A 25,968-nucleotide genomic window follows, 5' to 3' on the forward strand; every position below is an offset into this window, starting at 1 on the left:
TTTTCATCAGACCAAGAGTTTTCTTTTAACCCCCCTCATAGTTAACAATTATAGGGAGGGGTGAACTATAGCAGGAAATCAATGTTTATCAGTTGGGAAAAAACAAGATAGGGTGGTACCATCATTGTACCTCAAACTTTGCACTGTAAGCCATAGCTAAAGGTTTTTGTCATTCCTTTTTGTCCTCTATTTGCACTTACTTCTCATCCTACTACTTTACTTCCATTTCTGTTTCCTTTCTTCCATTTTGGTGTCCAACCTCTTGACTTTTCTTTCACTGTGCAACCGTTGGATGTTCCCCTTGTTGCATCTATGGGCCAAATAACCTCTCGGGCTTCAAAAGAGGAGTGAAGTGTATGAATCACATGAGTGAATAGTTGGGAAAATAATGATTTATACATTAATTAGTATCATATGATAAAGAAAATATAGAGAATAAAGTTGTGACAAGTTCAATTATATGAATACATTGCAACCTGAGCTAACTTTATGTAGAGTATGTCTTACCTGCTCCGTGACCAACCTTCCCCGAGAAGGATACCTACCTTAGGCCACTGTGCCCACATCTGGATTTATGCTGGGCTAACCTAACTCGAGTTGTTGTGTCTTACATAGCTTGCATGGGCAATGCCTAACCTGGGCTTGTTGATTGATTGATTTAAAGTTGGGCTTGTGTATCCTTCACATCCCACAGGAGTAATGCTTAACCTAACCTAGGCTGCTGTGTCCAACCTGTTCAAGGAGACTGTTTTATCTAACATAGCCATAGTCGCTGTGCCCTAACCTAACCTAACATATGCCACTATAACCTGCCTGTCTAGAGGGAATACTTAACCTGGCCTAAATTACCGTAAATTATAGACCTAATACATGGATGCCTTTTGACTTAATCTAACCGTGGATGCCTGTTTTTACTGGGATCCTCCTCCTAAAATACATTAACAGTTTTTCTCTACATTAATTTGTTAATATTATTCATACTCACGTTCATAGATTATTTGGATATAAATAAAGTTAAGGGATTGCTATGTTTAGGCTAACTACAGTATTATCATTTGTCCCTACACGCATTCAAAACCTTCGCTTTTTACTATATTACTGTTCTTAAAATATTATATTTTTATTGTTCTTTACAGCTCATATAGTTTATTTATTTCCTTTTCTCACTGAACTACGTTTCCCTGTTGGAGCCCTTGGACTCATAACATCCTTCTTTTCCAATTAGGGTTGTAGCTAAGCTAGTAATGATAATAATAGCATTAGCTCTGATGTAGCTGGAATCTAGCCATAAACTTTTTAACGTGAGGTGTTAACGACCCTCCTCTAATAAGTGGTAAGTGGGGGTTAGCTGAAGGTAGACCAGCCACCTTGCCAAGTTCCTATTGACAATCTGGTACTTAACGAAGTCTGACCAGAAGTCGATTCATAAAGCAGCATCCAAAGAGGCCTTTGCAACCTACTCCATGTTTGCTGCTTCCACAGCCGAGAAAGTCACCTGTAATAGATGATATAGTGTGCCAGTGGCAGTGGCGAGTGGTCATCACTAAGAATGTCATAGTATTTCCTCCAAACGGCGAAGGAGCATGCCATGACAAATTACTAACCTGAGAGAGCTTGCAGGTGTTGCAACCTAGGATATGACCTTCTTCCTGAGTACATTACTTTCACCGTGCTAGACCAGGGTAACTAAATTCTGGTCTTCTTTGTTCTGAGGGCCTGGCAGAAGTCAAGGACTGTATCCGGTTCTTTGGGAGGGGGTTAAGATGGATCACCCACTCTGTTGATTTTCTTCCTGCAGGTCAAGACTTGCATGAAGGAAGGGTCCGAATCTCTGATTGGGGGCAGAGGTCTTATGGCTAGCTGAGGAGCTCACCATCCGAGTATTCTGATTCCTCGTCCTTAGATTTCCAACTCCCAAGTTCACACCCATAGGAGACTGGATTGGATCGGGTTCTGTTTCAACACCCTTAACCTTCTACGTCAGGTTAGAGCAAAACAATCTGCTCAACTATCCCAGCCCTGAGAACCAGCTCAGAGATTTGGGTACCGCCCCCAACAATCTACAGTATCCTCAAGATCTCTTCAACGTTGTCTTTCTCCTCCCGCCAGAACTAGAGTTGCAGTACAGGCAAAAGAAAGTCTTCATTAGGAAGAATGCTCCCCCAACCTGACCACCATTGGGGAGATGCCTTCAGGCCTACTGGAAATGGTGGTGGTGTGGTGGTTCCATGGTGCGGAGAAGTCAATTGAGTCGTTCAGTCTGTTCACCTCCTCCCGTTCATCAACTCTCCCCCTTAATCAAGTTCGAGAAACGCCAAACCTACTGATGACTCTCGTAGCATCAAAGTGGCCACAAATGGAGTGTTATCCGGACCTTCCGCTTCTCTTATCCTTATAACAGAAACCCTGAGAGAATTGCCTACTCTCCCAGACCTGCTATGCCAGCCACACTCCAGGATCTTCAACAGTGCAGCGGTCTCCCTTCAACTTCATATATGAAGGTTATCCCGCATCAACTCTCAGAGAAAGGCTTTTCATGATAGACTTGGCAAGAAATGTCTGGATACCTTCACAGATCCTCTAAAGCAATCTATCAGGGTAAGTGGACCAACTTCTGTGGGTGGGGTTGTGGGAGGAGTGTCTTTTCTCTTGGAGCTTCTGTTCCATTAATCTCTGGTTTTTTTTGCCCTTCCTCCACGAGAAACTGGTCCATTTTCAGCAGTAAAAGGCCAATGCTCAGCATTGAGCCAAGTTTTCAGACTAAAGGGAGTAGACATTATTTCTTTGGAGAAGATTTCAGTGCTCATAAAAGATTTTGAGCAGACCTGTCCCTCAGATAGGTGAGTCCACCATCCTGGAACATTGTTAAGGTAGTACAATCCTCAAAGAGGACACTATGAACCGGTAAGGTGAGCCTCAGAAAGGGACCTCACCCTGAAAACAGGTTTCCTGCTCACTTTAGGTTTGGGTAAACTAGTCTGCAAGCTCCAGGGTTTCTCGTTCAGCATCATCCTGTCAAGGGGGTGAAGGCAGGTCTCACTCTCCTTTGTCCCAGACTTTGTAGCTAAAACTCAAAGTGCGTCATTGCCTGATTCCAGATTTTATCATTTCCGATTACTTGTATGAGCTTTAGGGTTGTAAAAAAATTATCCTCGTCAGCTATTTTTGTGACCAGTGAGAAAACTGAGGTGCTATCTCAAGCGGACAAGGACCTTTATTTCCTGCCTGCAGCATCCCTTCATGAGCAAGGAGAGATCAAAGAAGATTTACAAGAACACAATCTTGTTTTAGCCAAGGGAGGTTATCTCTCGGAAGCTCACTTTCTCTTCCATAGAAGGGACGTGTAAAAGCTCACAATGTGATAGGTATTAGTACCTCTTTAGCTTTTAAGAGGAGTTTCTCTGTGATGCAGGTTCTTCAGGGAGGTGTTTGAACGCATCAGGCACCATTACTGCTCACTACCTGCAGGATGTGGCTTACAGGTCTTTAGGACCTGTTGGAGCTGCCTTGTCTCCTTTCACAGGACCAGGAATTGCTGATGGAGGACTGAGGTTACGAGTAAGAATGGGATAATGTAAGTAATGACTGACCCCTGTTCTTCAATGACATTCTAGCCATAGAATTTCTGACATCTGTTTCGTTTCAGCTTTCCTAGCCTATGATACTGGTGAAAGAGGAACCTACGATCATTATCATTGCTTTTGCTGGGTACAATGTAGGGGTTTGCAGACTGTGACCTAGCATAGCACACAGACTGAATATTGTCAGAATGATGACCACACACTAACACCACACTATACAAAAATGCTGTGGACTGGCCCAGAGATCTGGGTAAAAGAAAAAAAATCTAAGAGAAATGGGCACTAGGCACCACCCCTTGATTTCGTTCTGGGCAAGGAACTTCCCTATGACTTTATCAGTCAGTATGCCAACTCCAATTCAGCTTCACTCTTTACAGAATTACTTAAAAGAAATAAATTTCTAAAAGATCAAATGTAAGGTAAGATTATTTTTATTCAACACTACTTGACTCTAATTTAGGTTGAGGAATGATTTAAGGTTACATGGAAGACGGAAAAAAACTTGAAATAAAGAAAAGAAAACCATTTATTACAAAATAAATAGAAAAAGGGTGATGATACAGAACCGTACTACGAAAACAAGACGTAGTACTGAATAATCTAAGATAAATGGCTTTTTGTGTCAAGCGCTAAGAATAGAAAACAATAAAAGATAATATTGGGTATCTGTCTTGATACAGAAAGTCATTCAAGTATGATAAAAACAGATTTGTCAGATCGAAAAATTAAGGAAAAACTGTTGGTACAGTAAATTGCAGTTTCAAAGTTGTCATTGCTATGAAAAAGTAATCCTAATTGAATCCAAATACACTATAGTAAAATCCAAAACTTAATTTTTTCAATATTAAACTTACCCGATAATCATGTAGCTGTCAACTCCGTTGCCCGACAGAATTCTATGGAGGGATACGCCAGCTATCACAATACTAGAAGGGGGTGTACTCACCAGCGCCACCTGTGGCCAGGTACTATAGTACTTCTTGTTGACACCTCCTCAATTTTTCCTCTGTCGTGCTTCCGGCAAGACGTTCTGGGATACGCTTATGATCTTGGAGTATTTTCACGGCTTTTGGTGAAGTATTTCTCTCAGATTTCGGCTTTCGCTTTACTGGAAAACTTCTATATTAGCTTAGATAGCTATTATTTAGTCCTGATTAACGGTTAACGATCTTTTGCTTGATTTGGAATCCCCACTTGGCTAACTCTTTTGATTCAAGATGTCTGACATTTCACAAGCCCCCACCCATAGACGATGTAGGTCTTGTAATAGGCGTATTCCGAAGGCCTCGGTAGATCCTCACACCGCTTGTTCTGACTGTAGGGAAAGGCCCTGTCAGTTAGAAGATCGATGTGAGGAATGCGCCGGACTTTCGGAACTTGATTTTGTCCGTCTTCTTAAGTATTCAACCAAGTTAGAGAGAGAGAGAGTTAGGAGGAGTTCTTCTCACTCTTCACTTTTTTCCTCACCTCATGATCCCCTACCTTTTCCTCCCCCTGTAGTGGCTACCCCCGAACCTACTATTTGCCCTCAACCTGATATGTCTGTTGTTTTGCGTGCCATTCAGGCTTTAGGTGACAAAGTAGAGTCAGTGGTTAGTGATCATAAGTCTCTTATGGCCAAAGTCAAGGAACTTAAGGTCAAGAGTGCAGTGGGTGGTATTAGTGCCAGTGCTGTGACGAGTGCTAGTGTCAGTGCAGTGCCAAGTGCTAGTGTCAGTGTCAGTGTGGTGCGTGAGGGTACTTCTGTGCGTGCCAGTCGTCCTCCCAGTCCGGGACCTCTTGCAAGCTCCCAAGCCCAGGGGAGAAGCAATGTCGAAGGGCAAAAGGGTTCGGCAGGCCTTGATCGGCGCACAGAAGTATCCTCGGTGGTTGCGGGCGTGTCTTCCAGAGACCGTCACTCCCACCTGCAGACGATTGAGCCCGTCTTTTACTCGTCTGCTGAACAATTGTCAGGGAAGAAACGTTGGACTCAGGTCTCAAGACCACTCAAACGCAGAGTCCAGACCTCAAGAGCTCAACCTGGCTGCAGTCATTGGATCAGCTCTGACTCGCCGCAGTCATCAGTTGAATGCACTCCTCCTAAGAGGAGTAAGGTGCTGCCGCAACAGATCTCGGCTGTTAAGGCTTTACCTCAGCAGACCTTAGTGTCTGCCGACCCCAAGTTGACTCTACTGCAGTCCATGCAGTCACAACTTGCGGTCTTGATGCGTGAGTGTCAGGCTGAGAAGGTTACACCTCCTCCTGCGATCGCTCCGCCTAACCGCAGTACTGCCTGCCAGGCGTACGATGTTGAGGCTCCTCAGGATACCTTACCACGCTCTGAGTTTACTGTTTCCAGTGGTGTGCAGCTCCCTCCGCCTTCCTTAAGGCAACCTCAGCAATGGGAACAGGAAGCTTATACCTTACTTCCTCCGCTTCCACTTGCAGTTCCACCAGTGAGGCAACACTCTCTTGAGGTACAACATCCTCTCCCATCCATGAGTCAGACTCCTCAGCTCTCGCTGCAGCGAGCTCAACCCTCCTCAAGGCAAGCACCTCACCTTGCGCCTCAGGAACCTCAACTCGCGAGACAATTACTGCGTTCTGCGCAGCCACTACCTCATCGCTCTCAGCTCACACCTCAGGAACCTCAACTCGTTCCTCAGGAACCTGCTACTGCGCATCCACCAACCACTCAGCAAGCGCAACTCTTGAGTTCAGACACTCATGCCAGGAGTCAGCCTCCTCCACCCATGCGCCTACCTTCTGCTACTTCTTTGGATCAGCCTTTGCAGCCTGAGCCTCAGGTGTTCCCTCAACAGAGTCTTGAGGAGGAAACCACAAGTATTGTTGTTCCAGCTCGTGCTGATTCTGCTGTTCAGCATACCTTACCTATCTCTTCGCTACACTCTGGTGATGAGGTTTCGGATGATGAGGCTGCACACCATGATCCCTCATCAGACGTGGATGAATCCAAGTCTTCTCCGCCTCCTATTGACTTTCGTAAGGTCTTGGCTCTTTTTAGAAAGGTTTACCCAGACCACTTTGTCTCTGCTATCCCCCGCTCTCCGCCATCTGAGTTTTCGCTGGGCATGCAGCCAGCTAAGTCTACATATACTAAGCTCGTCTTAGCAAGGTCCTCTAAGAGAGCGTTAAGGATTTTAGGGGAGTGGTTGCAGTCTAAGCAACAACTTGGAAAGACTTCGTTTATGTTTCCTCCGACTAAGCTCACTTCTAAAGCGGGCGTTTGGTATGCCACAGGAGAGGAACTAGGCTTGGGAGTACCTGCCTCTGCCCAGGCTGACTTCTCAAGTCTGGTAGACTCTCCTCGTAGAACAGCAATGAGGCGCTCTAAGGTTTGCTGGACCTTCTCAGACCTTGATCACTTCCTGAAGGGTGTTTTTAGAGCATTTGAGATGTTCAACTTCCTAGACTGGTGCCTGGGGGCCCTCAGCAAGAAGACCTCCCCTGCGGACAAGGATTCTGCCATGCTCTTAATGTCCTGCATGGATAAGGCCATTAGGGATGGATCTGGCGAGCTTGCATCGATGTTTGTGTCAGGGGTTCTTAAGAAAAGGGAGCAGCTTTGTACCTTCCTTTCCTCCAGCATCACACCTTGTCAAAGGTCTCAACTCCTTTTCGCTCCGCTCTCTAAGTCCCTTTTTCCCGAAGAGCTTGTTAAGGACTTGTCTGCTGCCCTGATACAAAAGGACACCCATGATCTTGTGGCCTCATCGGCTCGTAAGACTAAGGTTGCTACCTCAGTCCCCAGGACTTATCGCACCCCAGTGGCTGATACTCCTGCTACGAGGTTCATTCCGCCCTTTCGTGGTAGAGCCCCCAGCCGAGGAAGCTCCCGTCCAGACTCTTCCAGGAGCAAGTCTAGGAAAGGTTCCAAGGCTTCTAAAGGCAAAAACTGACTCTCCTCATCTCCAGACAGCAGTAGGAGCCAGACTCAAGATCTTCTGGCAAGCCTGGGAAAAGAGAGGTGCAGACGCCCAGTCTGTCAGTTGGCTGAGGGAGGGTTACAGGATACCATTCTGCCGCAAACCCCCTCTGACCACATCTCCCATCAACCTCTCTCCCAACTACAAAGAAAAGGACAAGAGGCTAGCGTTGCACCAGGAGGTGTCGCTCCTTTTACAGAAGAAGGCAGTGGTTATAGCCCGGGACCATCAATCCCCGGGCTTCTACAACCGTCTCTTTCTGGTGGCCAAGAAGACAGGAGGTAGGAGACCGGTGCTGGACGTCAGCGCGCTCAATGCGTATGTCACCAAGCAGAAGTTCACGATGGAGACGACGAAGTCGGTCCTAGCAGCGGTCAGGCAGGAGGACTGGATGGTCTCGTTGGACCTGAAAGATGCCTACTTTCACGTTCCTATTCATCCAGACTCCCAACCTTTCCTGAGATTCGTTTTTGGAAAGGTTGTCTACCAATTCCAAGCCCTGTGTTTTGGCCTAAGCACAGCTCCTATGGTGTTTACGCATCTGATGAGGAATATAGCAAAATTCCTCCACTTATCGGACATCAGAGCCTCCCTTTACTTAGACGACTGGCTGTTGAGAGCCTCCACGAGTCGTCGCTGTCTGGAGAGTCTCAACTGGACTTTGGACTTAATCAAAGAACTGGGTCTGCTAGTCAACCTAGAAAAGTCTCAGCTCATTCCCTCCCAATCCATCGTGTACCTGGGAATGGAGATTCGGAGTCAGGATTTTCGGGCTTTTCCATCGGCCCCAAGGATAAGCCAAGCCCTAGATTGCATCATGAGCATGCTGAAGAGGAGCAGTTGCTCGGTGAGACAGTGGATGAGTCTCACAGGGACCCTTTCATCGCTGGCCCTGTTCGTCGAGCTAGGGAGACTCCACCTCCGCCCTCTTCAATTCCATCTTGCAGCTCATTGGGACAAGAGTTTGACTCTCGAAGCAGTCTCTATCCCAGTCACCAAAGAGATGAAGACCACTCTCTTGTGGTGGAAGACCAATCTCCTTCTCAGGGAGGGCCTATCGTTGGCTATTCAGACCCCCAATCTTCATCTCTTCTCAGATGCATCGGACTCGGGCTGGGGCGCGACCTTGAACGGACAGGAGTGCTCGGGAACGTGGAACGAGGAACAGGGAACGCTCCACATCAACTGCAAGGAGCTACTAGCAGTTCATTTAGCCCTGTTGAACTTCAAGTCCCTCCTGCTAGGCAAGGTGGTGGAGGTGAACTCCGACAACACCACAGCCTTGGCTTACATCTCCAAGCAAGGAGGGACCCATTCGAGGAGCCTATACGAGATCGCAAGGGACCTCCTCATTTGGTCAAGAAGTCAAAACCTCACTTTAGTCACGAGGTTCATTCAGGGCAACATGAACGTCTCAGCAGATCGCCTAAGCAGAAGGGATCAGGTCATTCCCACGGAATGGACCCTCCACAAGAGTGTGTGCAACAGACTTTGGACCTTGTGGGGTCAGCCTACCATAGATCTGTTTGCCACCTCCATGACCAAGAGACTTCCGCTGTACTGTTCCCCAGTTCCAGACCCAGCAGCAGTTCATGTGGATGCTTTTCTGCTGAACTGGTCCCATCTCGACCTTTACGCATTTCCACCGTTCAAGATAATAAACAAAGTCCTTCAGAAGTTCATCTCGCACGAAGGGACACGGCTGACGCTGGTTGCTCCCCTTTGGCCTGCAAGAGAATGGTTCACAGAGGTACTTCAATGGCTGGTCGACGTCCCAAGGACTCTCCCTCTAAGAGTGGACCTTCTACGTCAACCTCACGTAGACAGGTTGCACCCAAACCTCCACGCTCTTCGGCTGACTGCCTTCAGACTGTCGAAAGATTCGCTAGAGCTAGAGGCTTTTCGAAGGAGGCAGCCAGCGCGATTGCCAGAGCAAGAAGGGTTTCCACTCGTAGAGTCTACCAATCTAAGTGGGAAGTCTTCCGGAGCTGGTGTAGAGCCAATGCAGTATCCTCTACCAATACCTCTGTGACCCAAATAGCTGACTTCCTATTACATCTTAGGAATGAGAGATCCCTTTCAGCTCCTACGATTAAAGGGTACAGGAGTATGTTGGCTTCAGTCCTCCGCCACAGAGGTTTGGACCTTTCTTCCAACAAGGACCTTCAAGACATCCTTAAGTCTTTTGAGACTTCTAAAGAGCGTCGTCTACCCACTCCAGGCTGGAACCTAGACGTAGTCTTAAGGTTCCTTATGTCACCTAGGTTCGAACCTCTCCAGTCAGCTTCCTTCAAGGACCTTACCCTCAAGACTCTTTTTCTCGTCTGCCTTGCAACAGCTAAAAGAGTCAGTGAGGTTCATGCCTTCAGCAAGAACATTGGTTTCACAACCGAATCTGCAACATGTTCTTTACAGCTCGGATTCTTAGCTAAGAATGAACTTCCTTCGCGTCCTTGGCCTAGATCGTTTGAAATACCTAGCCTCTCCAACATGGTAGGTAACGAGCTAGAGAGAGTTCTTTGCCCTGTCAGAGCTCTCAAATATTATCTTAATAGGTCTAAACCTATTCGAGGACAGTCAGAAGCCTTATGGTGTGCCATCAAGAAACCTTCGAGGCCCATGTCCAAGAACGGGGTTTCGTATTATATAAGGCTTCTGATTAGAGAAGCCCATTCTCACTTAAAGGAGGAAGACCTTGCTTTGCTGAAGGTAAGGACCCACGAAGTAAGAGCCGTAGCTACTTCGATGGCCTTTAATAAAAACCGTTCTCTGCAGAGCATAATGGATGCAACCTATTGGAGGAGCAAGTCAGTGTTTGCATCATTTTATCTTAAAGATGTCCAGTCTCTTTACGAGAACTGCTACACCCTGGGACCATTCGTAGCAGCGAGTGCAGTAGTAGGTGAGGGCTCAGCCACTACATTCCCTTAATCCCATAACCTTTTTTAACCTTTCTCTTGAATGCTTTTATTGTTGTTTTTATGGTTGTTACGGTAGGCTAAGAAGCCTTCCGCAGCCTTTTGATTTGGCGGGTGGTCAATTCATTCTTGAGAAGCGCCTGGGTTAGAGGTTGTGTAGAGGTCCTTTAGTAGGGGTTGCAGCCCTATATACTTTAGCACCTTTGAGTTGATTCAGCCTCCAAGAGGAACGCTGCGCTCAGTAAGGAAGACGAACTTAAAAAAGAGGCAGAGTAACGGTTCAAGTCGACTTCCTTACCAGGTACTTATTATTTCATTGTTATTTGAGATAACTGTTATATGAAATATGGGATACTTAGCTATCCTTTAATCTTGTACACTGGTTTTCACCCACCCCCCTGGGTGTGAATCAGCTACATGATTATCGGGTAAGTTTAATATTGAAAAATGTTATTTTTATTAGTAAAATAAATTTTTGAATATACTTACCCGATAATCATGATTTAATTGACCCTCCCTTCCTCCCCATAGAGAACCAGTGGACCGAGGAAAAATTGAGGAGGTGTCAACAAGAAGTACTATAGTACCTGGCCACAGGTGGCGCTGGTGAGTACACCCCCTTCTAGTATTGTGATAGCTGGCGTATCCCTCCATAGAATTCTGTCGGGCAACGGAGTTGACAGCTACATGATTATCGGGTAAGTATATTCAAAAATTTATTTTACTAATAAAAATTACATTTTTCTTATCAGTGATAAGAAAATTTAAACCACCAAATGAATTGAGAGAAGGTCAAAACAAGTGTAGTACCTAAACACATGGTTTTCAAATGACTGGAATTTTGCAAATTAATAAATGAACTCAAATGCATTGTAATGTTTAGTGCCTATATATGATCATTTCATCACAGATGATTCTCTAATACCAATATAGTACTTGGAATATGACTTTCTTTTCTTTTCTTTTTCTTTTAGTAATTACAGTTCAATCCTAGCTTCCTTACTGTGAGTAGGACACAGCTTCTATCTTTAATGATATCATCATTAAATTTTTTAGGCTGATGTTTTCCAGTTGGGATGAGGGCGTGCATCTAAAAAAAATACAGTATAAAAATATTTTCAATTCAGACTTATTGTATTAAGATCTTTCCTTCATAAATGCCAAAGTTTTTTTTTTGTGGTATCCATTCCTTCTTTGTCTTCGCAGAACATTCCAATTGTGTCCTCTTTCAAATCAGGATTCTTTACTCTTATCCCTGTCATTCATCATTTTCCACGGGATTTGCCACAATCAGGAACTAAATGATTGTTAACCATGCTATCAGAAACTACATCATTGGAACCCATTAGTCTCGGCTACCATGATGGCTAGAAATAGTTCATGTCAGCCAACTTTCGTTAGTCCCTTCTTCTTCTACAGGGGATCGCCCTGTTTGCAGACTCTGGCAAATGTCTTAAAGGCATGAAGTATTCTTCGAAGAATCACAGACCTTACAGCACCTAACTTTAGTATTGTATAGTATGTTACGTACGAAAACAGATTTTCTAGAGTTACTCTATGATTATTGAAGTTTTTGCTCTCTTTTGTAAATTATTGACAAGACTTCCTTCTTTTGACTTAGACAAGTTCCCAGGGGTAGCTCTCCAGTGATCACACAACACAAACAGTGGAGCTATCACCAAGATTCATTCAGAACAAGGTAAATGTACTGTAATCACTGACAAGCTCAGTCGCCAGGTTCCTCTTTTAGTCATGAAGATTTTGACTTTGTTGTATTTCTCATCATTTGATATGTTCGCCACCCAGCACAACAAAAAGGCTCCGTATCTTGTGCTCTCCAGGCTCAAACTCTTGAGTGGCATTAGTGGAAGCTTTAAAGCATCTGTGGACAACACCGATGTCTATGCTTTTCCTCTGCTCTACCTGATTTGCAGGGCAATCAACAGCATGTTGGCTACTCTGCATCTCCGAGTAACCCTAGTAGCTCCCAAAAGGGCCACACTAGATGGTACTCAGACATGTTGACTTTCCTAATCAAGGTACTGAGAGAACTACCCATGTGGTCCGACCTGCTTTGCCAGCCCCATCTGCAGAAATACCGCAACTCAGTGATATCCCTATCACTTTTAGTTGAAACTATCCACCATCTCCAAATGAAAGGCTTTTCATAAGCCACTTCACAGGAGATGTCTAGATACCTGCATAAATCCTCTCCAGACATCTACCAAGAAAAATATACCATATTCTGCAATTGGTGTCTTAGATGGGATACTTAGGTTGGAATCTTTCTGCTGAGAGAAGCTTCTTTAGTCTCGCAATTAAATAAAAACTGTCATTCAGCCTTTAGCTGGGTCTTTAGACTTTAGGGCTTAGTCCTTTTCTCTTTGAAGGAGCTGTCTTTGCCAATGAGGAGGTCATTAAAGAGGGCTTTGTACAAAACTTATATGTATGCATCAGATAAAAATTTGTCACTCAAGAGAGTTTTTGTCCTCGCCCTGGCCTTGGTGAAACGGGTAGGCAAATTTCATGAAAATTTTTAGGTCATCTGTTATACTGAGGGATGGAAGATTTCATTATGCGTTGTTCCTTAGTTTATTGCAAAGACTCAGAACCCCACCGTTCATGACCCAAGGTTCAAGTCCTCCGACTCCTCCGTTAAGGATGCAACTAATAATCTGGATGATTATTGTCCTGTGATGGTGTTATGGTGCTACCTGAAGCAGAATGATCCCTTCAGACCTCAGTACCATAATCTTTCCCTGAGTGTTGGCAGATCCGAGAAAATTAACAGGAACACCATAACCTTCTACCTTGGAGAAACCATTAGGCGAGCTTATCCTCTGTCGGCTTAGGATCTAGAGGAACCCACTCAAGCTTGCTGTCATGAAATCAGGGGATTGGTTCAACCCTGACCTACAGGAAGGACCTCCCAGTGGCACAAGTTATGAAGACTGAAGTCTGTAAACACCAGGCAGCCTTCATGAGAGAGTATAGCCACAAGTCCCTAAGCATGTTCTTAGGAGGAACAATGATAGCTGCTCAGGAGGTTGCTCAGCAAACCTAGCTTCTTCACATAATAAGAAACATCTAAGATAGTGGTCATGACGTAAGTCTTGGGAGAGAGCTAAGATTTTCTTGCCCTTTTCTTCAATTCTTTCCCTGGGGGTGCATCTGTCATGCCATTATTTGCTAGATCAAATACTGATGCAGCTAAGCTGCTGTACCGAGGAACTTTTCTATTCATGTAAAGATAGAAGTATCTCCTGCCTCCTTTTTATGAGGGGGAGGACATAGGTCAATAGAAACCTAGCCTATCACCTGAGAAACTTTCCTCAGGCTGTTAGGAGTCAACACTACCAATTCTTCATGTTGTTAGGAATCAACATTACCCCACCTCTATAGGTGTGAGCGTTCCGACATCCCGTAACTGTAAACCAGCCAGCTTTGGTTACAGGTTTCTCTTAAGGATAAATCATACTGTATATTAAAAGATGAAGGATTTTATTTCTGTAGGAAAAAGTGTTTAAGTTGATCTTTATTTTTCCTAACTTTAGAAACCTGAGTCCATTAAGTTACACTTCCTGTCTCAGCCAGCTAGCAAGTCTCAGGGGAAGTTCAAAGTGGCTTCTCAGTGTTCTGCCTAGGAGGGATTGTGGCATCCGCACCACATGCAATTAACAAACGGCACCTCATTATAAGTTTAACAGCCAAGTTGCAACTACAGTATGATGAAATTATACTCTCCTATCATAGAACTCGGATTTTTATGAATCTGAAAAATACAAATTGCTTTAAAAAATTGTGATTGAGCTTTAGCGATGAGTCCTTTTTAAGCCAGTTCCCTACCATGCAAGTATGGTGCTTGTGTTATTCCTATATCAGAATGTTCAATTTTTTTTTGTCTTTCAGCCGCAGACTTGGCGCGACAGTTGGAAGGATGGTTAGGACAAGCAGATTTATCGCATGGTCCTGCACGTGCCATAATAGCCCCGTAAGTAATGTATATCCTCAGGTTGAAAAGGTAAATTCATAATTCATTTTCAAGGAAGGAGTATTTTTGGGATTGCATTTTGCTGGGCCGTAAAATTATAGAAGCAGAAATTGCTTGGCGCTCTAATTTTTAATCTGCCAAACAGTGAATTATTTGATATTTACCTCGGGAAAGGTTGCATAAAATTGTCTCTTTATTTTTCAAAAAAGCTGTGCACTGTTCTGTATGAGATTTGCATTTTGGTCTCAATTTTAAAGTGAATTGCCTTTTATTGTTTCTTGATTTTACAGACATGCAGGTTATCAGTATAGTGGAGCTGTTGGTGCTCATGCCTACAGACAAGTATCACCAGTTGTAGTGTAAGTATCGTGGAAAAATTATCTATAGCTTGTTTGTTCCCTGTTCATTGTACATTTCTGTTGTGGTAATAACTCCTAAACTTTGATTATGAGCATTGCTATAATTTTCTAACGATACCAGTTGACATTCACAATCAGATTTTAGATTTTTTAATCCATAGCAATAGTGCCTGTTGTTAGTGAATTGACTGGTTACTGACAAATCACTGGGAAAAAAATTAATACTATTTACTAATTTCAGGGTTTGTTTATCCTCTGGCATATCACCCTTATTCTTTACTTCAGTCATTTGACTATTATTGTTCAAGTCTAGGGTTCCTGATTATAGTACGGTATATCCCCTACAGTTAGCTTATGTCACTGTAAGTGGTAGTAAACATACTTTATATGCAAGTTTTTCTATAGCCCTACCTGCAGTGATGGTTTTTCCTAAGCAACTGTCCAACTTTCACCTTTCAAAGCAAATCTTTTGAAAAATCCCTGTGATAGTTTAGAAAGTTTTGGTCATGGTCTAGTTGAATAAATTTATACTCTTGTTAATAGTGAAGATATCCATATGAAAATTTATGTAGATATGTATTTTGCTAAATGTATTATTTTTGCCTGATGAACCGTTATTCATCCCTATTATTTTAGGAACTTTTAGAAATGTTATAGATTATTTTTAGAATTTTGATTCTATCCTTGGAATAGGTATCTTTGTTAAAAACATTCTCTTTATACACTGAAGAACTATTTGTTCCTACGCAGATGAGAACAGAGTCATTTAAATGGGGTTTTGTTCCGTAACCGAAATACAAACCACGCTATTTACATTGGGTTTACCTTTTAGCGCAGCTGAAATGACGAGCCAATAGTTTTAACGAGGGTTAATTACCCCCGCGCTAGTTAGCGGGGGGTAGGGGAAGGGTAGCTTGCTACCCCTCCCCCCCCCCCCCCACACACCGGTGACTTGCTTCACTTCACTTTTGGCTCGGCGGTGATCAGACGTGTCTGTTCATCGTCCTCGTGACAGCCTTTAATTTTTCTGCTTTTTCTTTCTACAGCGTGTGTATTGGTTGGAAGTTGACCTTCATTATTATTATTTTACAATGCGTACATGCCCTGGAGTTGCCGGTCGTCCTTGTGGGACCTTTATGTCGGACGTAGCTACGGACCCGCACACCCTTTGCCCTCAATGTCGGGGCCGACGGTGTGACCATGAGAACATGTGCCGTGAGTGCAGGGAGTGGTCTGCCTCCCAGTGGGAGAGGTTTGGCCGCTGGCGTAAGAAGAAGTCCATGAGAGACCGTTCTCCTTCGGGGTTAGCCTTGAAGGAGGAAGGTTCTCGGGATTCTTCTTCCGCCGCCCAAACCTCCTCCGAAGCTCCCCCTCGTCCGGCTCCTAAGGAGAGTCGTCCGAGTGGTAGCGCAGGCCCTAGTTCTGTTTCCCGACCTTGGGTGGGGGGAGAGGGCGTCGCCTCCCATAGCGAGGCGGTTCCCCCTCCTCCTCCAGGGGAGGCTATTGATAATGCTTTAACTAATGATGATCTTTTGCAGATTTGGTCTTCCCTGGGGCTTAAGGGCTTGCCCTCTAGGGTCGCCTTTATTGACCTTGTCTCGTTGGGGGCCGCTGTTAAGCAGTCGCCGGCGGTAGCAGAGGTAGATCCTCTGTCTATCGTCGACATCGTGGTGGCAGAGGCCTCCGACGTGACTGGGCAATCCTCCGCAGGTGCAGTTGCGGACGATGGTGCTGAGTGCTCTCCTACCCCTTCCGTACATCCTTCGAAGGGGGAAGTGAGTCCTTCGGTCTCTGCTGCTGCTCAGCTTCCTTCTAAGGGAAGTGCTTTGACTGAGACTCCCCTTCAGAGGACCGATGGTCCTGATGATCTTCCCCGAGGCCGCCTCCGCCGTAAGGCTCACCGTCTGCTACGTCGCAAGGGCCTCCCTTCCCCTTACAAGGGGGTTAAGAGGCACCTTTTTGGATCTTCTTCCTCCGAAGGGGACTCTCCTCGTCGGCCTCAACCTACAGCTCCGTCTCCCTTGGACCTCTCTGCAGACCGTTCACCAACTCCTGCCAGATCTTCACCTTCTGGAGAACTCGTCACCCGACGGGCAACGGTCCCTTCGGGGCAAAGGGATTCTTCCCTTCCACGATCAGTGCTAGCGCACAGGCGCTCTCCTGCTCGTCGGCGCTCACCTGCTCGTCAGCGCTCTCCTGATGCTCGCCCTCCTCGCCAGCGCTCTCCTGATGTTCGCCCTCCTCGCCAACGCTCTCCTGCTCGTCAGCGCTCATTTGAGGATCATCGCCCTGCGGTCTCTGCCCATCCTACAGTTCCTGCTGAGCTCCCTGCTCGCCATCAGTCTTCTGATCCTGTGGCTACGCAACATCGTTCAGCGCGTGTGTCAAAAGCACGTGTTCGCCAACGCGCCAGCGATCTTCCTGTTCCTGCTCGTGAACGCGCCACGCCACCTGTCCCTTCACAGGATCTCACGCGTCGACCTCCTGCTCGCCAGCGATCACCTACGCGCCAGCGATCACCTGCTCGCCAGCGCGCACAGGCAATTTTAGTATCGCCTATTGACCAGCGTTCTCTCACGCGTCAACGATCGCCTACGCGCCAGCGTTCACCTGCTCGCCAGCGTTCACCTGCTCGTCAGCGCGCACAGGCGATTTTGGTATCGCCTATTCACCAGCGTTCTACGCGTCAGCGATCACCTGTTTCTCGGGGATCTACGGACTGCCCGCGAGTATTACAGCCTGCGCGCCAACGTTCTCCAACGCTTCGTCAGCCGGAGGTCCTGAAGGGACATGGTTCGCCAGCTACTAGCTCGCCATCGCGCGATCGCTCACCGGCGCATACTGCTCGCTATAGCTCGCCAACGCGTCGCCATGCCACAACGCCCTATCGCCTACCTGCGCGTCAGCGCTCACCAGCTCATCTCCGATCGCCCTCTTAATGAGAGAATGCCTTGATGAAGTCATTGAGCTTCAGCACGGCATTTCATTCCCATGCTGAATCTTGGTGACGGGCAAGAGGGCTCTCGAACTTGGGGAAATTGCTCCCCCAGTTCGAATCTAAATTTCTCTCTTTCTTATCTTTTTCTTCCTCTTTATATTGCTTCAACCTTCTCCTAATATTATAAACTTTCTTTCATGATGCTGTCCCAACCCTATGAGTAAAATTTTCCATATGTATATGTGTATATTTTTACATATATATGTATGTTTATTATTTTTTTTTTCTCTTTATGGCATGGATGTTTCTACATCTGTTATTGCCACTTGGGCGGATGTTTCTGCATCCGGTATTGCTGCCTGCTTTGATGAATGTGAAAGGTGTCGCGGTTGGGAGGCGTTTGTGCTCAAAGCTATATGTGAGTGTATAGGATGATCTCAGCCATCCCGAAGATGGTATGGACCTTTTTGGCGGAACTATTCCAAGTGTTGGGTCTTCGGAATCCAGGGGGATCCAATGCTTGGGGTAGGACTCTCGGCTTCTGGCCGGAAGCCCGTCATTACAGATATGGGGAGGATGATTCCATAGTTTCTTGGTCTCAGTCCTAACAGGCGGGTTCAGCTTACACCTGTGCCTCTATATCTGTTTTGATGCTATCCTTCGGGTAGGGTATGGAGTGGACCATCTGGGAAGTATACTCTCACTGTGCCGGTAGTGGAGAGTGTAAATTTCCTTCCCAACATGTGATGCCTTAATGTTCTCAAGCAGGTAAATCAAACTTCAAAAAATCACTCTTCTCTCTTCTTTTTTATGATGGATTCTTGTGAAAATGACCCCACCTCCCCTGGATATGCTGACTCGCCCCCGGCACTGTTGACGACCTCTGGCAATTCATTTAAAGAAAACTCCGTTGACGACCTAGGAACTAAAAAGGACTGTTCTTTAAACATTCTGAAAAAGGGTAATTTGGGCAACACAGGAAAACTGAAAGTCCTGCACGTTACCCAAATCCCTTTAGAAGCTAATTATGATGTGCTACATAAAATATTTGAGTGTTACGGATCAATAAAAGAAATTAGAATGAAACTTCAAGATGATAATTGGGAATCTTGGTTATCATTTAATTGTCATGAGGAAGCATTTAATGCAAGCTGTAACATTGTTGATATTAAAGTAGGTAATATGAGTGTTAAGGGTGCTCTTTGTGATGGGGCACCTAAAGATCTGGATGTCTACAGACCAGCAGACTGGGCTGATAAAGATATAGAGGCAGATATACCATCCCAAAGAAAGCCAAAACCACCAATGTGGCTTCTTGCTCAATCTGTGGGAGGTACGGAAAATTATTTCAAGATATGCAAATTTCTTCAGAGGAAGGTAGGTACGATCGCACCTGGAGATATATCTCGATTCGGGAAGAAAAGTTTCTTGATAAAGGCCAAGTCATACACACAGTCTGTTATACTGTCTAATTTGAAGACAGTAAATGATGATATAAAATTGGACATCAAACCCCATCTAAACTTTAGCTATGGAAGGGGAGTGGTTTTTAATAGGGATCTGTATGAATTTACTGAAGAGGAGATATTGGCCATGTGTCCCCTATCAGTGTGGAAAGTACATAAAGTACCTGGAACATCAATGATTGTTCTTACTTTCCAGGATGCTGATGTACCTTTCCACATAGACATAGAAAACGAAAGGATCAGAGTTCAACCTTTTAAGCAGAAGCCACTGCAATGTTATAATTGCTTTAAATTTGGACATCCTTCCAAAGTTTGCAATAATGAAAAAATTTGTAATACTTGCTCCAAAATTTACCATGGGGATTGTACACTTGAGGCAAGATGCTTAAACTGCAACTCTAATCATAAATCCAATGATAGGAGCTGCCAGTTTTATAAGTTAGAAGAGGCTGCCCTCAATAAATCAATTATTGAACATGTAAGCGTGGGGCATGCCAAGAGATTATTAAATAAATCTAATACTTATGCAAAAACATTAAAAACAGGAGAAAAAGTTCCTCGGGAATCATCTCACCCACCTACTACTGTAGGTAGTTCTCGAAAAAGGAATTCACAATCTATTGATAAAGTGCTGCATAAGACAAGAACATCTCCTCCTAAAGATTTATCATTGAGTATCAACAAAAAGACATTGCCCACCACTATCAAACCTTTGTCCCCCATTACAAAGGATAGTACTAACCTCTCCCAGGCCATATCCTTGCCTGATTTAATGGAGATTCCACCTGACACCAAGTTATCAGGTGTACCTGTAGTGGGGAAGGTACAAAAACCTGGTAACCTGCAACCTATTAATCGTAAAAGAGAGAGACCTCCATCTCTCTCACCCCCTTCCATAAGAAATACTAGAATTATGACATCAAATAAATATGATGTTTTGTCTGTTGATGTTGGCGATCAACCAGAAGACAATTTAAATAAATCAGAAATTCAAGTTGAGGTCCACCATCCCCCTCAACAAATATATAAAAAAGATACAAAGAAAAACTCCAACGTAAAACCCAACATAACAAGACCATCTCTGAAGAAACCTACAAGTAATAATGTTAAATTAAAAACTGCTAATGGGAAGACCTCACCCAAGACGTCTTCCAGAAATAATCCATAGTTTTCTCCTCCATTTTGCAATGGAACTGTCAGGGTTTGAGGGCGAAATATGAAGAACTTAAGCTCCTAATTCATGAGCATTCCCCCATAATAGTATGTCTACAGGAAAGTATGCTTGATTCTAACACTCCTAGTCCTCGAGAGTATGTTAGCTATAGAACACCATATAATCAACAAGCAGGGAGCCATGGCGGAAGTCTCATGTACATTCGTCGAGATGTTCCCCAAATACCCATGTCTATACGTACAACCCTGCAGGCAGTTGTTGTACAAATTGATATAGGGAGAAAATATACAATATGCTCTCTGTACTTACCTCCAAATGATGATATTTTATATGATGATTTAGCAGAAGTTATTCAACAACTCCCTCAACCTTTTCTCTTACTGGGAGATATGAATGGTAGACATCCTTTATGGGGTGATGTTTTGGCCAACACAAGGGGCAATATTATCTCATCAATTGTGGAGAATGAGGATGTGGGGCTCCTTAATACAGGAGAGCCCACACACTTTCATGTTCAGACAGGTACTTTGTCATGCATTGACCTTTCAATTGCAAGCTCTAACTGCCTTCTTGATTTTGATTGGAGGACATTAGATGATTGGCATACTAGTGATCATGCACCAATCATTATAAACACCAACAAGGGTCCACCTTTGCAAAGATCGCCACGTTGGAATCTAGACAAGGCAGACTGGGTTAAATTTTCCGAGCTAAGTGAAATCGAAGGGAGAGCAGAACAGTTTGAAAGTATTGATGATGCTATAGACCTGCTGAATGGAACTCTTCATACAGCAGGAGTCAATTCAATTCCCAAAACAACAGGGTTATTCAAACGACGACCAGTCCCGTGGTGGTCTTCAGAACTAACTGCACTCCACAGAGCCACAAGAAGATCTCTAACACGATTGCGTAGACTCCGAACTGATGAGAATTTAATTATGTACAAGAAATGTAGAGCACAGTTCCGTCGTGCCATGAAAGAAGCAAGGCGCCAGTCATGGATGTCTTTTGTTTCCTCCATTAACAGTAGAACACCACCATCTTCTGTGTGGAGGAAAGTAAAAAAGATAGCTGGCAAATTCACCCCCAACCCACCACCAGTGTTGAAGGTGAATGGCCAGTATGTAACTGAAGCAAATGAAGTTAGCAATGCCTTGGCTAATCATTTTTCAAATGTATCCAGCAAGTGTGAAGGAGCCCCTGGTCACCAGTATAGGAGCACTGAAGAAAATAAAATTTTAAATTTTGCAACAAGAAGGGAAGAGTCGTATAATTCTCCTTTCACTGAAAGAGAATTTGATTCCGCACTTGCTCATTGCAACGATACAGCCCCTGGACCCGATGGAATTCCATATGCAATGATTAAACATGTACATTTTAATACAAAGCTATTTATTTTAAGCATTATTAATAGAATATGGCATGATCATAGTTACCCAAGTGTTTGGGAACTAGCCATTATTTTAGCCTTTTTAAAACCCGGTAAAGACAAGTTTTTAGCAGCAAACTATCGTCCTATTGCATTGACATCTTGTTTATGTAAAATTATGGAGAAGATGGTCAATGCAAGGCTGATATGGTACCTTGAAAAGAAAGGTATTTTATCACCGATTCAATGTGGATTCCGAAAAATGCACTCAACGACTGATGTGTTGATACGACTTAAGTCTTCTATTTGTGAAGCCTTTGCTTCCAAACAGCACCATGTTACAGTATTTTTTGACCTTGAAAAGGCATATGATACCACATGGAGATATGGTATTCTTAAAACCATTCATGAATTGGGATTGAGAGGAGAGCTGCCACTATTTATTCAGGCATTTCTTTCACGTAGAGTTTTTCAAGTGAGAGTGGGGGAAACTCTATCAGAGAGTAAGTGCCAGGAAGAAGGAGTTCCTCAGGGTAGTGTGCTGAGTGTAACCCTTTTTGCACTAGCAATTAATGGGATATCCTCAGCCATTCCCCAGGATGTTCTCTCAACACTATTTGTGGATGATCTCTCAATATCATTTGCTGGCACTAGAATGGCAATGGTTGAGAGAAAAATCCAACTCTCTATTGATAAAATTATCCAGTGGGCTGACATGAATGGATTTAAGTTCTCGACAAGTAAAACTACCATTGTCCATTTTTGTCGTATCCGGGGAGTACATCCAGACCCGGATATATACATTAAAGGTCAACGGATACCATGTGTATCGGAAACCAAATTTTTAGGTTTGATATTTGACTGTAGACTTACATGGGTTTCTCACCTAAAAGCGCTAAAAGCTAAATGTGTTGAAGCTCTGAATATCTTAAAAGTATTGTTCCATACATCATGGGGGGCAGACCGCAATACTATTTTAAAATTATACAAGGCCTTGATTTTTTCCAAAATTAGTTATGGTTGTGAGGTATATTCTTCAGCCACCCCAAGCCGGTTAAAAATATTAGACTCGATACATCATGCAGGTATTAGATTATCTACTGGAGCTTTTAAAACCTCGCCTATCCCAAGTCTCCTTGTTGATGCTGAAGAGTTACCTCTAGACCTTTACCGAATGTCTTCCATTCGTCGGTATTGGTTTAGATTGCAAAGACTCCCTAGCTCTCTAGCCTTTCAGACTGCAAGCCTTGTAAGACACGCATCATACTTTGAGTTGCACCCAAAATCTCCTCAACCTTATGGCTTTCGGGTGAAACGATTTTTAAATAGTCTGGATATAATTAGAAATAAGGTACTTCCATTCAAGGTATCATCAACGCCTCCATGGAAATTACCTGACATATCTTTTTGTAAATACTTTATTGGAGTTAAGAAGAATATGACTGACTTAGAATCCAGGTCTCTTTTTATGGAACATGTCGAAGAACATAGGGGATCGACTTTTATATATACTGATGGCTCCAAATCTGATGCTGGCGTTGGATTTGGAGTACATAGTAATGATTTTAATTGTAGAGGTGCACTTCCTCTAACAGCTTCCATATTTACTGCCGAACTGTATGGCATATTAACCGCTATTGAGAAAATAGCTTTGGAAAAGGAGGGTAATTTTACAATTTTTAGTGATGCAAGGAGTGTTCTTCAAGCTTTAGAAGTTTTTAATTCTAGTAACCCTCTAGTTTTAAAGATTTTAGAATGGCTTTTTATTATTGGACGGAAAGGTATAACTGTTCGATTTTGTTGGGTTCCAGCACATGTAGGTGTGTCTGGGAATGAGAAGGCAGATATACTGGCGAAGAATGCGGCATCCGAGTTGTTACCAAGGAGGTATCCCATTCCATGTAACGATCTCCTACCTTACATCAAGAAATTGGTTTGTGATAAATGGCAACAGCACTGGGACAGTCAAGACGGCAATAAAATGAGGGAAGTAACAAATATCATATCACCTTGGAGGTATAACATGATTCCCCGAAAATGGGAGACGACTCTTTGTCGTCTCCGTATTGGTCACACACGGTTGACACACGAGTTTCTGCTGAAGGGCCAACACCAACCGTATTGCGAGGACTGCTTAGTACCTTTAACAGTGAGGCATTTGTTGACCGAATGCCCTAATTTTACTAACTTAAGAAATAGATATCTGTTTGAGGCTCAAGGTGAGGATGGCAGGTTTATCCTTGCCAAGATTCTTGGACATGATGTGTCTTACTATGCGAGCGGAATTTTTAGATTTATTTCAGAAGCAGGTCTTCTGAAAACTATTTAACTATTTTAATGACTTCTTAATTTTTATGGTTTTAATCGAATTCTCTTTTAATTTTCATATACAGTAAATGGTATCGGCGTCAATGACCTTAGATGTCAGGATGCCAGAAAACTTTCAATCAATCAATCAATCATCTCCGATCGCCTGTTGATCCACATCGCCAGCGGTCTTCCTCACCCACGCGGCAGCGCGTTTCCTCGCCGTCGCGCCAACGCATGCGTTCGCCGCCTCGGACACGCGCTCATTCACCTGCCCACCCTCGCGCCCACTCGCCTGCGCGCCCGCGCGATCATCCACTTGCGCGATCGCTCGCCCGCGCTTCCGCGCGACCATCGTTCGCGGCGAATTCCGCAGCCGGTGGTAGCAGCAGGAACGCGTGTTCCTAGACAACGCTAGGGATCGCCTCCACCCAAACACAGGTTGGTAGTGCAGGACAAGGATACTACTGAGGAGAGGTTAGTACATCATTCTTCCCCACCTTCTTTTCAGGCAGGTACTGTGGTGTCCACTCCAAAGGATCGCCCAATCCCTTTCCCTTTAGCGAGGATTTCGGACTGTGTCCTTGGAGCAACAGAATTGGTTTGGTCCTCTGGCGTGGGCGTTAGTGAGGGTTATGAAACCAGCACTCGCCGACCAGGGTAACAAACCAATGGCTGTCTCTCCTACGCTGAAGAGAAAGAGAGGAGTGGACTTCGTGGTGACTTCCCCCAGGGTGAAGTTGGTTCCCAAGAGGTCGATCGCGAAGGCCCCTTCTCCTGCCCGAGTGCTTTCTCCTTCTCCCGTGGACGAGGCCTTTCCGTCCTCAGGTGAGTCCAGTGGGGCGGTAGTCTTCCCCTCGGCACCAAGGGGGGAGACTTCGCTTCATGGAGGAGAATCATCTCGTGAGGAAGGGGCCCCTCGAACCTCTTTGTTGGGATCCTGTATCCCTCCCAGGAGGGAATCCAAGGACTCCAAGACCGTCCCTGAATCCTCTTCAAGGATTCGCCAGGAACCCACTACTACCCGGGGGAATGTCCACGTTTCACCCCAGGAAGAGATCCCTGGGGCAGGAGACTTAGCTGCCAGCCCGCAGGGAGGAGAACAGCAGGAATCCGAACATGCCTTCTGGCAGGTCCTAAGCCTGATAAGGCAACTTAACGGGCTTATGGATCCAGTCATCGCCCCCCGTGAAGGCAAAGACACGATCTTGGATGAAGTGTTTGACGTTTGGAAGGCCCCGAAGACCAGTGCGGCTCTGCCCTGGTCTCGGGGTCTGAAGAGTGCCAGAGCTAGGGCCAACGCTCAGCTCGCACTTCTTGCCTCCTCCAGTTGTTCCACTGCCGGGAACAAGCTCATCCCTCCTCCTCGTCTTCAGCAGAGGAGGTATTTTTAGATCCTGAGTGAGCCCAACCTCACTCTTCCTCTCCATCACTCTGTGGAGGAGCTGGCGAAGGGAGTTCCCCTTGAGAAGCTCTCTGCCCGGCAGGTGTCGTTCTCGGCGGCAGAGATCCTTAGCCACGAGAAGGTCGCTAAGTGTGCCATGCAGGCCGCTTCGTGGCTGGACTTTTGGCTAGGATCTCTGGGCATCCTATTGCGATCGGAGGACTTGTCCAAGGAGACCAATAGGAAGGCCCTGAAGACCTTCTTGCTCTCGGGAACCCGCTCCATCGAATTTTTGGCGCACCAGGTTACCACCCTGTGGGCCAACTCGGTGTTGAAGCGTCGCGATGCTGTGTCCGAGAGATTCCATCCGAAGGTCCCCGCCGTGGATGTGTGTAGGCTCCGACATGCTTCCCTTCTGGGGGAGAACCTGTTTGAGCCTCAAGACATGGAGCGAACGGCTGAGAGGTGGAGGAAATCCAGCACGGACTCCCTCCTCCATAGGGCTCTTACAACTCGGCCCTATAAGCCTCCAGCCCCGCCACAACAGCAGCAACA

At 45.0% G+C, this 25,968-nt stretch overlaps 1 protein-coding gene across 1 annotated transcript in view; it reads left to right on the forward strand.

Annotated features, from left to right (window-relative positions):
- The window catches only part of LOC137655823 (protein MEMO1), a 69,001-nt gene that overhangs the window by 2,035 nt on the left and 40,998 nt on the right, over positions 1 to 25,968 (forward strand). Inside the window, exons 2-3 of the mRNA XM_068389995.1 lie at positions 14,335 to 14,416; positions 14,707 to 14,775. Coding sequence (XP_068246096.1) covers positions 14,335 to 14,416; positions 14,707 to 14,775 — 151 coding nt within the window. The remainder of the gene's footprint in view (positions 1 to 14,334; positions 14,417 to 14,706; positions 14,776 to 25,968) is intronic.

Source organism: Palaemon carinicauda, chromosome 16 (assembly GCF_036898095.1).
Source record: "Palaemon carinicauda isolate YSFRI2023 chromosome 16, ASM3689809v2, whole genome shotgun sequence".
NCBI lineage: Eukaryota > Metazoa > Arthropoda > Malacostraca > Decapoda > Palaemonidae > Palaemon > Palaemon carinicauda.